Here is a 15,427-nt window from a genome sequence, read left to right on the forward strand (position 1 = left end):
TCCTCCTCAGGTCCTTGCAGGACACTGAGAAACAAGATCCTTATTCGTTTGTGATGGGCCAGAACCAAACCACTGGGAATTATAACTGACTGCAAATCTTCACGAGTGGCCAATTTTGATAAATCACAGCTGTAGATTCCAAATGTCCTTGGTCAAGATCAAACATATCTTGCATACATGTGGATACAATTACATGCAACCTTAATTAAATCAAAAGTCAGCTTCTAGCAGCACTGCAATTCATCAATTTGAGATTTGTGTTCTCAAGACGTGTGAAACAGAACTTGCCACTGTTTGTAACTGAAATTGCACTACTACTAATGGTGTGAGCCACTGGCCAAGCCAAGATTCCAAAAGTGGGTTTAAAGCCTAAGAACACGTACCTCTCCCTTGACCTCTGCCTGAAAGAATTCTGCAGCCTGACCACTCGCCTTACCCCGCTTTCAAAAAGAAACCTACAGAGCGTGATCCAGGCATGGGGTGAGGTGTGGGCAGCTCCGTTGCGGAGAAATGCACAGTGACTCTGCCTGTGTTTAACTTCATCAGTAAAGCTGTGTTTGATATTTTATGAGTACCACCAAATGACTGAGTCATGAAAGTACAGCACAGGTTTACCAGCGAATGAGTCCACGGAGCAGGAAGATCTTCCCGAATCCCGAGCGAAACACTACTCACCATGAAGTCTATGTTATTGTCCTCATTTCTAAAGTGCTCCATCAACTTTTCGAAGCGTTGCTTCTCAGCACAGACCTGGGGAGAGAAGGAATAGTCTGGTCAAGTAACACAGTATTCCGAGGCCCTTTGAAGACCAACCGACTGACAGTGCACCAACCCTAAACACCTGGTTATGCTCCTTCTTAATCGCATTTCAGTCAGGTCAGCCACTCACACCAACACTCTCTCACCACATGCTACCGTGGAGGTCCATGACTCTACCAGCCGTTGATGTTCATTCTCAGACATAAAGGTGCTTTATTAAGAGGATGGACTCAGCTGCACAAACTAATGACAAAAATGCCACCCTGATACCTTGACGGCACATGTGTCTCGCTTCTGCACCCCAACAGCATGTGTGATCTTGTTACAAAGCAAAACCCATCATTAAACTATTTGCAAAGAGATTTGAAGGCTGATTTCCCGCCAAAGATATTGATATTGATATTTTATTTCTATTGCGCTCGTACACAAGTGTTACAGAGCGCGACAAGGCAAGGGAGGGGAACAAGGGAGAACAAAACAACGATCTTACTAGGCCCAGTGACATTGAGAACGCACAAGTGTATGGGAGAAGGGGAGGTGGAAAGTGCATGGAAGGGGGAGAAGTGGAAAGTGCGGAGCAAAGGAGAAGCAGATAAATTAGAATAAATAAATAAATAATAAAAGCAACAAACCGTGGAAGTGCAGCCAGCAATTGGTAAGTGCTGGATTTAAGGCAGCGGACAGGGTAGGTCTGATAAGTGCAGGAAGAAAAAAAGGGGGGGGGCTGTATGGGTACAGATACAGATACCAGTGCAAGGGGTGGCCTGGAGGCAGTGAAGCATTTACAATCTGATGCAACTGGTAATGGCGGAACCATCTACTCATTGCTTTGACGGTGGAGGGAGCTCACAACTTAAATTGAGTAATCAACAATCCTTTGTTGAAATTAGTTAAGCACTGCTTTTCACATTTAACTACAATGGAAATAAAACTCCTATACTTGGGACACTCAAGCAGCAATATCAGCCAAAATGACAAAGCATCTAACATGAGGCAGTCCTGCTAAACGCCAATCAGGATCACATGCTCTGTCTGCAGGAGTGTGGAGAACAATTCAGCCTGCATGGTGCACTGTGAGAGGGCTTGCACAGTGCACAAAGGACTCCAATAACAACAGCCTGAGATATTAGTAGCAATCACCAGGAGAACATTTCCCATTGCTATGTGGCCTACTGGCCAATGTGCTCACCTTGGTACCTGTAGACCTGGGTTCTCATCCCAGCTTTCATAATTCATCAAAAAGTGTCAGGTTGTATCTTGCTGTGTTCCCAATCGTACATATGAAAACGAATCTAATAGGAACATAATCAACCTATTACCTATGTCTATTACTGTCCAACTCACGTTAGCGCCCCTGCTGCCGCCACACACCCCCCATCAAACTCTGCTTTCTGCAATAGTGTGTGAACAGCATCTCCTGTTTGAAACCTTCTTGTGACAATAAGTTATTTCTGTGAAGTAGTTAGTTGCGGGGGATAAGAAATTGTGACAGTTCCTTGCAGTGGTAATAGACTAACGGTGCACATAAAGAGAAGCATACAATAACGGAATGAGTTTTGATCTCCGAAATTGCTAGGGCTTGATAGTAAGGAATCAACTGACCACGTGACCTCAGTATAGAGAAGAGGATGATATGGAATGGCAGCTCTGCCAGGCTGCCGTACCCAGCTACGATTAAATGCCTTGGTTTGTCACGCAAATCAGCACTGCAGGCGTGCATGGATTCCAAAAGATGGTTGGCAAACAGCAACCAACTGAAAACAAAGAATCCAGACGATCTACCCTTTCAAAAAACAAACACAACAAAAGGAGTCCTTATTAGAAAGGGTATTAGAAAGGGTAAACAAATCATGCACAGTGATTCTCGGTGTGTGGCTTCTAGCCAGTGGCCTTAACACAGATACAAAAATTGCTCTTAGAATATTCTCATGAACATTTTTCAAACAAGTTGGGTGAGACTTTTATAGGGCATGCTATTTCATACAGGTTCATGACAGGCCCCTTTTGGATGGGTATCTTTGAGGATGGCAATTGTTGTTGCTTGCAACCCCTGGCTCACTACTTTTTAACCCCTGCACAACTGATGGATTAAAAGCAAATACGCTAGTTTACATAGATGGGTGTTTGTGCTAGCTATCATTCAGAATTCTTCAACATGGTAAGACCTTAGGTTTTCAACATAGATATTTTAAAGAAAATACAATGGCCCATCAACACAATCAAGGATTATGCAATATCTCGTTCTGTGATGTCACTCAAGGGTCAATTTGTATACCTTTAAAGAAATGTTGTGAAATGACTCTTGGTTTATTTACTGTTTGCACAGAGGCCATTTTGTAATGAATAGCTCACTGGGGACATTCTGGGTCAAGATTATATATTTATTTTGTTCAACGCTGGCCCTACCCGGAGGGTCTCGAAGTACCTTACAAGGTTCACAGTTTGAAAAAGTGGGAGATGAAACACAAGTTACAAAATATTTTCATGATAGGATGGAAAGATAAGGATAGACAAGTTGTAGGAGGGGAAATGGGGCAGGGTTAGTGTGGGGAAACGGGTATATTTTTAGGCTCTTTCTGAAAGTAGTGATGGAGGGTGCAGTGCAGATGTGAAGAGGTAAGGTGTCCCGTGCCATGGGTTCCCAGGGTAAATGCTTGGTTCTGTGTGCTTGTTAGTTTGCAGAGTGCAATGTGTAGGAAATGCTGGCTTGTTTGTGTGGGTGATGGGTTTGAGTTTGTCTTGAAAGTAAGATGGGGTTTTGTGGTGGATGGCTTTGAAAATAATGCAGAGTCCTTTGAAGGCAAATCTTTGGGGAACAGGGAGCCAGTGGAGTTCGGCGAGAGCTGGGGTGATGTGTGAATGTTTTGGATAGGTGGAGGATGACTGTGGCTTACTGCAGTTTAAATAAAGGGATATCCTGAAAAAGGAAAGACTTAAGTTCCCTGCTAAACTTAGTGAGACAAACATTCTCATAGAGTTAGAAAGCGAATTCCACACTCGTGCGCCCGGAACCGAGAGAAGGTTGCCGTCAGCAGAGTTGAGCCTGAATCTTAGAACCGACGCTAGATTAACATGAGCAGAGAACAAGGTTTGCTTTCTTTTGTAGAAGTGGATTCTGGAACTCAGATACTCAGGCGAGTTTAAAGACTAAATATGACGTCATTGATTTTAAATATTTGCGACATGAGAAGAAATATTGGTCTGCATTGGTCTGTTGTGCTTAATAAAACAACTACACCTAGCTTTCAAAACCCAAAAATTACACTGCAGGTGTCGACATAGTGCTCTCCGAAATAAAGATAGATTTTCATAGCGTCACTTGCTTCATATAAATGAGTGACCACCAGCAATGTTTTGTGCTCTTGTGTGATTTAAAAAATGATCATTGGTCTGTTCCCTGAGCCAATGAAAGTAAGGAAGAGATGAATCAAATACAAACATTTTTGTACCTGTTTCCTAACTTTCACTGGGGGGGTGTTCAAATGAGAAGTGACAATGCAAGATTGCCCATTCACTTATCTCTGCAGTCCTTACATTAATGGTGGTAAGGGTGTACAGTGGCCAGGCTAGACAGCGCGATCTGCTTCTGGGGATAGGATCTACATTCTGAAGCCTATCTGAAACAGGCCAAGGGCAAACGTACCTAGTTACTGAATCACCAAGGCCTCTAACAACGATCTGGCACACCCCACTCTGAAGTTAGCTCCCCTCACATAGGCCAGGGAGGTATAAGCCAGGAGGCCCATACTGATGCTTGAAGGGAGGGCATCCTGAAGAACCACACATGTAAGACTGGAGAATATGATGTCGAACATAAGCACCACTCTGAGTTTTTGAAAAAAGACCAAACTCTTCAGTGCTGCTTTCTGGACACTGTCACCAACCCCGTGTTCCACATTACACCATCAACCAAAACATCACCAGCACCAACCCCATGTTCCACAATACACCATCAGCCAAAACATCACCAACCCCATGTTCCACAATACACCATCAGCCAAAACATCAGCAGCGCCAACCCCATGTTCCACAATACACCATCAGCCAAAACATCACCATCACCAACCCCATGTTCCACAATACACCATCAGCCAAAACATCACTAGCGCCAACCCTATGTTCCACATTACTCAGTCACCCAAAACATCATTGTCACCAACCCTATGTTGCACATTATACAATGACACAAAACATAACACAGGATGAAGCCACTCAAAGCGCTCTTCTCATTTGCACTGAATCCATCAGCACTGGCTATTGAATAGTGCTCACGTTCATTGCTCTTTATTTTGGTTTTCTTCTAAACTGAAAGTCCTAATAGGACTAGAATGAAAGAATCGCGCAGCTTAACAATGAAGAAGACCGCCAGGAGCAGCATGTCCGACAGCAGGCGCTGCTGCACCCCAGACTGCTTTGCAACGGCTCCAATTGCTTCACCAAGGCTGTCCTGTATCTCTTAGGGGAGCACAGCCCTTCTGTTATCTGCTTTGATGGTTAGGAATGTGGCCATAATGCCAAACCACAATTATTTTCTACTCCTAAATCATCGCCTCTGAAGCAAAGCCTTCCAGTCTTTATTGCATTCATAGCTATATTCACTTATCAGGCCTGTATCGGCCCCGCTATTCAAAGGACAAACAAAGTCAGCAAAACTACTAGCGCAGATACTGCACATCCTTACATTAGTATCATTATCCTTTTCTACACAGCCTACTTTTTCAACTTCTTTTTAGAGGAGTGGTGACCCAATGTGGACCTACCATATTATGAGTAAACTAGTAAGTTCATGTTATTGTTGGACTAATAATCATAACATGTACATGCATGATTTTTCATACTATCTGTACTGCAACCAGTAAACGTGATGATAATGAGAGCAACAAGGCAAAGCATACTGTCATGGAGTGGGAGCGGGAGCTGCTTCCTGCTTCCTGCACTGGGGGCTGAGCAGTCTGCCAGGCTCGGGCTGCACTGCACTTCAAAGCGGGGGCGTGTACCCATGTGCTAATGTTGCGTTATTATCTCCCAAGACAGAACAGTTGCTCCAAGCAACTGTTGCAACAGCGACCAAAGACACACAGGTGCTATTTTAGTTTCAGTGAAAGTAAAAAGGGAGGAGGAGGAGGGTGTTTTTAAAGTTTTAATACTAAGGGGAATCATCAACTATTCATCCCCAGTTCCTTTATAGCAACGGGGGAAGCTGCCCCCACCCTCTCAGGGGCGAACTTCTCACCTATGCTTGCCTTCTCTGCTCAGCATAATTCCCAACACAAGCTCATATTGCATTTTAATACGGCACCACGCATCCACACTAATGTCTACTCCTGGGTGCCTCTAGAAACTACTACAATCCTGCCCCCGAGTACATACATGGCAATGTTGCTTTGGGGTGGATTTCCTAGACTGTAGCAATTTGCCTTTGGGTGAGTACCAGCTATTTTACTGACTCCTGAGGTACTCCCTTTGCGATTCTAAAAGTGCTCCATTTCCCATCACACTCTGTTTGCAGTCACCTAATGAATTACTGACCAACATCACGACGGCAAGGCAACTGATTGGCTGCAGGTGCATTTAGAACCTTGTGCAATGGGAGAACACCAGCTGCATGCAAACAGTGGCGCATTAATTTAAGAAGCGTAGTCAGCGCAGCAAATAGCATGCACAAAGAGTACTGAGCGCAATACTTATGCATTAAAGAGCAGGACTCAAGTACTAAGGGCAATTATTACCCGGCGAGGGCTCAATCAGAATGAAACAAGCATTCTGATTGGCCCTCACCGGGGCACTACCCGGCCAGGAATCCCTCGGCTGGGATTCCACAGCCATTGTGTCCGGCGGGGGGCGTGGCAGCCTCTCAGTCAATGAGAAGGCTTGAAGCGGGGCTATCCCTGTTCCGAGCCTCCACACGGCTGAGAAGCTGCCTTCGCCCACTGCCGGGGACTCAGGTATGTGTTTTTTTTTGTTTCCCTTTCCTCCCACCTGCTCCCCCTCCCCTCCCCTTACCTCTCTACCCCACTTCACCCCACTTACCTTCTGTCTCCATTGTCCACGGCGGGCGGCGTGGCAGCCTCCAGCCGTGTAGATGCTCGGAGCGGGGCCATCGCCGCTGCGAGCCTCCACACGGCTGGAGGCTGCCTTCATCCCCCGCTGGGGATTCAGGTATGTCTATTTTTTTTCTTTTCCCTCTCATACCGCCCTCCCAACCCCACTTACCTTCTTCTCTGTCGTCTTTCGGGAGCGAACATGCTGGGAGCGTGTCCGCTCCCGATGGCCGCCATGGAAAGGGAAAACAGACTCCGGTTTTCCTTTCCCGGCGCCCATTTTCTTGGTCTTTTCTTTTTTTTGCTGTCACCTGCTTTTAGTACCCCGGTCATGCAGATCTTGCGGGCCGGGGTAATAATAGCAATATGCCCCTCGAGGCACGGGCCTTACCGAGTCAGCTAATGCCCCTGGGCCTTCGTTAATGCCCTTGCTTCGCTCTGGCCTATAACTATCGGCCCCGGGGCATTACCTGACTCGGTAATGCCCCCGCCGCTCTGGGCATGTTGCTTAAATAGCACACATGGGTAATTATGCTTCATTTAAAGTGTGAAAAACTCAGGGACGTGAGGCAATCGTGTGAGAAATTGCTTGCACCAGTGACCAAGTTGGAGAGAAACAAGGCACAGCGTAGCCGTGCAAGATCAAGTTGATGACCAATCTGAGGGCAGGCCACAACACAATTGTTGAAACCAGTGATGCAGTGCAGGAGGAGGATGAGGGGAACTCCACAGTTACAGGGACACATGTGTAAAGGGTCTGCTGTGAATTGCCAGACGTGAAAGGGCAAATCGTCAGTGCGCAGCAGCCAAAGCTCGCAGCCAGCATCTTCCTAGCCAGACGAGCAGACAAGGACATGTCCCTGTGCTTCAGCATTGAAGTCCAGAAAATGCAGCGCATTCATATGCAGGACACAGAACAGCATCCTGTAGCCACCTGCAATACAACGCGGCCACGTAAAGTCTGGGCTAAGTTAGGCTGGTGTGACCCCATGTAAAGGACTGGGGGCCTCTACTGTATCCCCCTCACGAGCACAATAACCTGTTGGTGCACACCTCAATATATAGAATCAGTGTTGCCATATTTTAGATAGATTTAGGTGCAGGGGAGGAAAAATGACCCAGACACGAGGTCAAAAGACAAAGAGTAGTTAAAGAAAGTGCATACCATGAACTCGCCCCGTCACCTGCAAACTATACGCTGAAAAGCAGCCAAAATACAGTTATGACAACAATTCAAAAAATTACAATAATAAATATCACTCAATCAAAATTATTTTAATCCAACAATGTTGTACACTCATAAAAATGTGCATTTTCTTGCTTGTGCCAACTAAGAAAAGGAAAAGCTTAGCCATAGAGGTTAAAATTCTTACATTAGTCTAGTGAAAGCAACGTTTCAAGGTTGGTGGTATTGCGGCTACACATTCAGTAGTGCCCGGTGAAGTGACCCGATTGGCATAAAGGTAGCATTGAAGCACACACTAGGTCAAACACCAACCTAACACTCCCATTCTATGGACATCGTCCACCAAAAAGGACAATGTTGTATCACACAAGGGTGGACACTGTACTAATTAATGAACATATGCCTATTTCAAAGCGTGTCCTGTCCCTCAAGAATAGATACACGTATCCCGTGTCCCAGCGATCCCTAGTCGCCGCTGGTGTGCCGCTTGTCTAATAGGGACAGTGATCCAGGAAAGTAGAGAAATCCTCTTTCTACGGTAATGGCGGGTGGGAGAGGGCAGTGCTCTAAACTAAAGAGTCCACAAAATTCTCAGTTGGAATGTGCCACAAACGTGAAGTTGGCTACAGTCCTCTCCCCGTAGGAGGATGTAATCTGTACTCCACCGGCAGCACCTTAGGGTGAAGTGAGAGTACTGAGTACCACTCAATAGAGTAACTGACTATTCTAGTGCAGTCAGGCAGGGATTTTACTCGTTTTATTAAACCCTCGCCTGAGTGTGTACCAGAGTATCCAAGAACCACTCATTAAAAGCACACCCCCCACCCCAACGCCCAAAACGGGAACGGTGGTGTGTACCCCAACCATGCCTATCCTTTGGGAGAGGTGGCGATCTCCTGGGAGTTGCCACACAGTGAAATAGAGCAATTGAAAAGTACAACTCTAGCAGTTCCCTTGTGTTGGTTGCTGTGCTCGAATGTTACTGCCTCCCTTCAGCTGTGAGGATGTCACTGCGACAGTAGATGTGTGTCAATGAGAAAGGTTAGGTGATCCGGCGACACAGGCGCGGGTTGGTGTCTCAACAGGTAATATTTACACTTTTAGAATTTCAAGCGTGATATGTCTCAGCAAGAGTGTCATACTCTGAACTCTTGCATCTCAGCTCAAGCTCATGCTTGAGTTCATTTGATTGATTTAGGCCAATTCCTCCATTCTGCTGGGGGTTAATGGCTTGCACTCCTGCACCAAGATGACAGCACATCACACGTTAGTGCTGGGTCAGAGACTTATAAAAGCTTTCTTGGACTTTGGTTTGAAATTCTTTTTAAAACACGCTTGATTGCCAGACCGCTAGGCCCTCAACATCTGCTCCGTCACATCTGTGCACTTGAGAATACACTGCCCTGGTGGCTAGGTCAGCCAGACATTTTACAAACGTCTTCACTGGAATGACATAAGGTTTGAGATGGAGTGGAGATAATAATAGAGAAAAGGCTTACCAGTGGATTGCCGACAGGGCCTGGTCACCAGTGGCTCTGTCTAACAGGAGATCACCAGGCTGCCGGCTCTAATGACTTCACATGGACTGCAGATGTGCAAAGTAAGGGGTCAATGAAAAAACAACCTGCATATGCCAGGAATGATCACTTTAAATCATATGCCTGAAGCGCCTAATGCATGTGATTTAAAGTGACCATTACTGGCATAGATAGGTTATCCTACCACATGCATGAAGATTGAAATACCTCATGCATATGATTGAAAGTGACCATTACTAACATATATATTGTTTGTTTCTTTATTATTTGTAATGCGCGTCATACCCAGGGGTAACAGTGCGCAGCAGATACAAGAATATGCAAGTCTTGGTTACACACAGGATTATACAATGGTATACACCAAAAATTATACATAGAGTAATACAAGACTTATATACACATCAATATACATAATGCAGGGAAGGGGGTTAATTACAAGGAGACAAGTTTTCAGCATAATATACAGAGGACCAAAGCGAGAGATACAGAGTAAAGGCTAGTGGCAGGCTAGCGTGGTCATATAGGTAGGTCTCATTGCTAGGTTAGGAGAGTTGGTTGTTAGTTTTTAGCCATATAGTAGTGTTAGCTCTGAATTTGTGGTACGTTTGGTTCAGTCTTAAGCTAGGAGGCAGGTTATTCCATAGTTTAGAGGCTTTCACCGGGAAGCTGTTGCCTCCGATTGTGGCCCGTTTGAAGTTGGGTACGACAAGACGGTCTTTGATGGCAGATCTGGTAGGTCTGGAGGATGTGTACTAGTGGAATCTCTCTATTAGATAAATGGGAGCAGCATTGTTGAGGGATTTATAGGTCAGAGATAGAGTTTTTAGGAGTACTTTCTCGTGAGTTGAGAGCCAGTTGTGTTGTCGACTGATCTGGGAGATGTGATCTTTTCGGGACATTCCTAGGGCCGCTCTCAGGGCATTGTTTTGAAGGATTTGGATATGTTTGATAATGGCTTTGGGTGATCCTAGGTAGAGTGCATTACAGTATTGCATGCGTGAGAGGATGAGAGCTCTGGCCAAAGTAATGCATCTGTTATCTGAGAGGAATGGTTTACCTGTGCGTATCAATTTGCATGTATAGGCTGTAGACGATGCAAGGGAGTTAACCTGTTTTGTGAATGATAATTGAGAGTCAAGGTAGAAGCTGAGTGTTTTAACCTCATGCTCTACTTTTATGATGTTGCCATCAATTATGAAAGATGAGTAATTGGGTCCTAGTTTTTGTAAGTTGGTTTGGGTGCTAAGGATGATGAGTTCAGTTTTATCATCATTCATGCATAGGTCATGAGTGGCCATCCATACCTGGATGATGATATACACTCTATTCACCAAGGCCAAATCCTTTTCACAATCCCCAGAAAGTGGGAGGAGGATCGGGGTATCATCTGCATAGTTAGTGTAGGTGATACCAAGATGATCCAGATCATCGAAAAGGGGCTCAGTGAAGATGTTATAGAGTGTTGGCGAGACACAGGATCCCTGAGGCACACCGCAGGTAATGGGTATGGGGTCAGCGGCCGCTGCCTGTAATGGTCACTTTAAATCAGATGCATCAAGGATGACGCGCCACATGCATATGATTTAAAGTGACCACTGCTGGCATCGATAGAGTAATTTGTATGTGCCAGTAATGGCCACTTTATATCGTATGCATGAAGGCTGAAGCGCTTCATGCATGTGATTTATAGTTACCATTACTGGCATCGATAGGTTGTGCCACAGCCTATCAATGCCAGTAATGGTCACTCTAAATATATCAAAACACTCTCTTACCTTCGGTCAGGAAGGAAGGCAGCACATTGAACTTTAATCCCCAGGGTTCGCTGGCGCCATGCGTGCAACAACTAACGTGTTTTCCATGCCAACCCTGTGAGTGCCACAAACTGACCCGCCACTCGCAGCATTGTTTTTGCAAATGTCACTAGGGCTGGTGCTCAGTCAGTGCCCTGACTGAGCGCTAGCCCTGGTGATATTACAACAAAAACAAAAATAAACCTGTGAGTGGCTTGCTGCCGCTCACAGGGTTCTTTTATTTTTAACATCACCAGGGCTAGTGTTCAATCAGTTCCCCAACTATGCCAGCCTTGGCAATGTTAACAAAAGACCCTGAGAGTGGCGCGCTGCACGCGTCAGTGTGTCACTCAGAGTTATTATTTCTTTTGATATCAGGGCTGAAACTCAGTTAGGGTGCCAGCCCTGCGAAGGGCCTGGGGGTGCAACAGGGAGGAAACAGGAGCGGCGGTCAAAGCCATTGTTCCCCTGGCTCTGTCCTGAGCCTAACAACAGAAAAAACGAACATAAGTTAATAAATAACCAAGAAAAGCAGACAACCAAAGTCAGCAAATGTCTAATAACAAGATATAATATATTGACCTGATGCCCAGCTTTCGTTCTAAATATCTGTATTCATGTAAAGGAGATATTCAGTAACTGTATCTATTTCAAGAGGTTTGGGGTTCATTTCAGGATAGGGTTGTTTGTGAAACCAATCAGAAATATGTGTATTAAGAGGTCGCAACTTCTGCAGAATGCTGTGCAGCAAGGAGAAAGACACCCACGTCCCAACTGCCGAACTGTGAGCGGGCAAGTAGTGAACCGTTTAGGCTAAAATCTGCTATGACTAAATACCTTTGCAGGGAAAAGGTTTAACACGCTGAGAAGAAGCATTCCAAATGTATTCAATCCATGTGGGGAATGAGATTTGGTGTTACATTTTTAGACGAAAAGAAAAATGTGTATGCATTGTTTCCCAAAGGTTTCCTCCGGAAAAAATATTGCATTCCAGCTGTTTGAATTGTTTTCATATCGACCCTACTTTGAAAGGATACTTCCGGAAAGAATCATATCTGCGGAGCTCCCCTTCACATTAAGTAAGCACTATACGCGTGATGGTCTTAAGTGGGGATGCCACTCTGTTCTATAATTTTGTACCTATAGAACATATTTATGAAACCTCACCCCACAGAAATCATTACCACGGTGTTGTAGAAATTATGAAAGGATCCGACTTAGAGGAGAAGGGAGGTTTATTAGGTAGAAGACCCCCACACCAGAGGGCATGCCGATTGATCCTCACCAAGATCATCCCTAATTACAACTGTAGTCTGAACCTGGTGGTGAATTACAGACCACCAGGGGACCCTAAGAATTTTCGTGAAGATCTTATTAATGTTCTTAACCTGATGCTGAAGCCACATTCCGCCATATTATTAGCAAGAGACCTGACTCTATGGAGAGGCAGTATTAAGGATAAGAAAGCCAAGGAATTGCAGAAACTACTTAACAACAGTAACATTTGTGTGCATTATAATGACCCACCTCATATTAAAAGGAACATCCTTGATTGGATGGCTAGTTGTAACATTGTTTTATCTGGGGTTACTACTACACCTTGTATAAGGTCCGACCACTCGATTATCTCTGGTCAAATACACTTCCCCTTCTACTTAAGCCACAACACAAACCACCATGCAAAACTTCAAAGAGGAACTATAAGGCCATCACTGTAGATAAACTGTCTGAGTGTATGGATGCTCTTATGAGGAAAACAAACGCTGCTGATCACCCTGATATACTGGTAGAGAAATACAACAAGGACATAGAAATCCTGTTGGATAAATTTGCTCCTATAAAATCCAGATCAACGAGGAAAGTTATCCACCATCAAAAATGGTTTTACGCCAGAGCTGGCTAAATTAAAAGCCAGCAAGAGACACACTGAGAATCTCTGGCTCAAAGAAAAAAGCATGGAAAACAAAGCAGCTCAGAAGCTCCTGGAAAAGGTTTACAAAGTTCGGATCATAGAAACTAAATAGACCTATTATAATGGCTAAATAGAAGTGGCACGAAATAAAACTAAAGAACTCTTTCGCCTTTTCAGGTCATGAGAAAAACCCAGTGCTCTAAACCACACCATTATCCCTACTCAGGACGATTGCACGCAAACCCAGAGGACTTTCTCGGATAAATTGTCAACTGCCCAAATGAAAATCAGGAAGGAGTTGGAGAACTTGAAATTAGAGATAGATCCCCGTAAAGTGAGAAATGCTTGTAATCGGGAGACACCCTCTGTAGGTTTTTCTTTTCCTGGGATATCAGTTGCAGAAACTATTAATACCATGAAAATAAATGAACCCTACAAGCTGCCCTGGGGATATAATCCCTTCCAAAATAATCTTACGTCATCAGGATATCTTTGCACCTTTCCTATGCAGATTCGTGAATGCATCATTCAGCCATTGAACTGTTCCGCAAGCTATTAAAGCTGTGGCAACAACACCACTATTGAAGAAAGTAGGTCTGGACCCTAAGGATGCTGTACATTTTTGACCCATCACAAACACCTTATTCTTTCTCAAACTGATTGATAAAGTGGCTACTACCCACTTACAGTTGTATGTGGAAAATTCTGGTCGACTGCACGAAAGACAATCTGGTTTCCATTGCTTTCATGGCACGGAGAGTGCTTTGATAGATCTCCAGACCCACATGCTATCCCTAGTAGAGAAAAGTCGATCGGGGCTGCTGATATTACTGGACTTGTCAGCAGCCTTTGATCTGCTAGATCATGGCATTTTACTCAAGCGGCCGCAGGATACCGGTGGACTTGCTGATGATGCGATAAACTGGGTTAAGTCATTTCTGGAAAACAGAAGCTCGAGGGTGTATTGGAGGGACTTTTTCTCTAAGGCAGACCATTGTTTGTGGTGTTCCCCAAGGGACATGTCTATCCCCTTTACATTTAAACATTTATATAGTACCCTTATGCAGAGAGTTGGAAAGGCTGGGATTTTTCTTTACTAATTATGCAGATGATTTTCAGCTTTCCTTGGAGCTCTCCGGAAATCACCAGAAGGATCAGGACAAGTGTAGTGACATCTAACAAGTTATAAAAAACTGGATGACCACTTACTTGTTGTGCCTTAATGCTGCAAAGACGGAGCTAATGATATATGGGCCAAAGAAGTCAAGAGAAAACTTAGCTCCAGCCTTCTCCAGTTTCCTGGTTGAAGGTAGCCAGATAGCGGTAGTGAGTAAAGTTTGTTTGTTTGTTTGTTTTATTTATTTATTTGTATAGCGCTCCAGACCCAGGGGTATATGGGCGCTCAAGAATATGGTTACAGGCATGGGTAAATACATTAGAAAATAAGTACAATATTTATACAGTTACAACAATACAGTTAATGCAGATAGCAGAAAGACAATGATGTGTGGTAGACATTTCGATAGTTACGCAGAGATATGAAATTTCGCTGTATACTTCTACTTAAATGTGCTATGTACGAGGTGGTGGTGGGTGGAAGCTGGTATGTGTGTGAGGTGTCCCCAGGAACTAGGTGGTGTTAGTGTTTGTTTAGTAGCCAGGTGATGACCTGAGTTCCGAAAGGTTGAAAGGTGGCGATGGATTTGATGTCCATCCAGAGTTGGGCGGCTAGAACCGGGAAACTGGATCCCCCAGCTCTTTTTAGGGTGTGTTTGGGCACCAACAGGCATAGTGTGTTGGTGGATCTGGTGATTCCGGTAGCAGGTTTCAGTGTGAATTTATTAGTTAGATAAGGCGGGGCAAGGTGATTAAGGGCTTTGTAGGTGAGGCAGATGGTTTTTAAATCTATTTTTTGTTGGATGGAGAGCCATTTGCATGATATTCTGATGGCAGAGATGTGATCTCTCCTAGGAATATTCAGAGCAGCTTGGAGTGCATTGTTTTGGAGGTCCTGTAGTTTGTTGATAACAGACTTATTTGTGCTTACATATAAACCGTTGCAGTAGTCCAGTTCAGTCTGTATAAGTGCTCTGGCTAATGTAAGGCAACTGTTAGTGGATAACAGGGGTCTACAGGCTCTCATCAGCTTACCTGTGTAGGCAGTGGCTGAGGCGGTCATGTTGATTTGTTTGACAAGG

The 15,427-nt window shown here is 44.6% G+C and overlaps 1 protein-coding gene across 14 annotated transcripts in view; it reads right to left on the reverse strand.

The window, feature by feature from the left end:
* The window catches only part of FMNL2 (formin like 2), a 798,413-nt gene that overhangs the window by 137,050 nt on the left and 645,936 nt on the right, over positions 1-15,427 (reverse strand). For all 14 annotated transcript variants that reach the window (XR_011274735.1, XM_069616442.1, XM_069616437.1 and 11 more), the window contains one exon: positions 676-750. Coding sequence is in view for 13 of the 14 variants with exons in the window: in XM_069616442.1 (XP_069472543.1) it covers positions 676-750 (75 nt within the window). In the remaining variant the exon portion in view is untranslated. The remainder of the gene's footprint in view (positions 1-675; positions 751-15,427) is intronic.

This window comes from Ambystoma mexicanum, chromosome 9 (genome assembly GCF_040938575.1).
Source record: "Ambystoma mexicanum isolate Mex_15411 chromosome 9, UKY_AmexF1_1, whole genome shotgun sequence".
NCBI classification, from domain to species: domain Eukaryota; kingdom Metazoa; phylum Chordata; class Amphibia; order Caudata; family Ambystomatidae; genus Ambystoma; species Ambystoma mexicanum.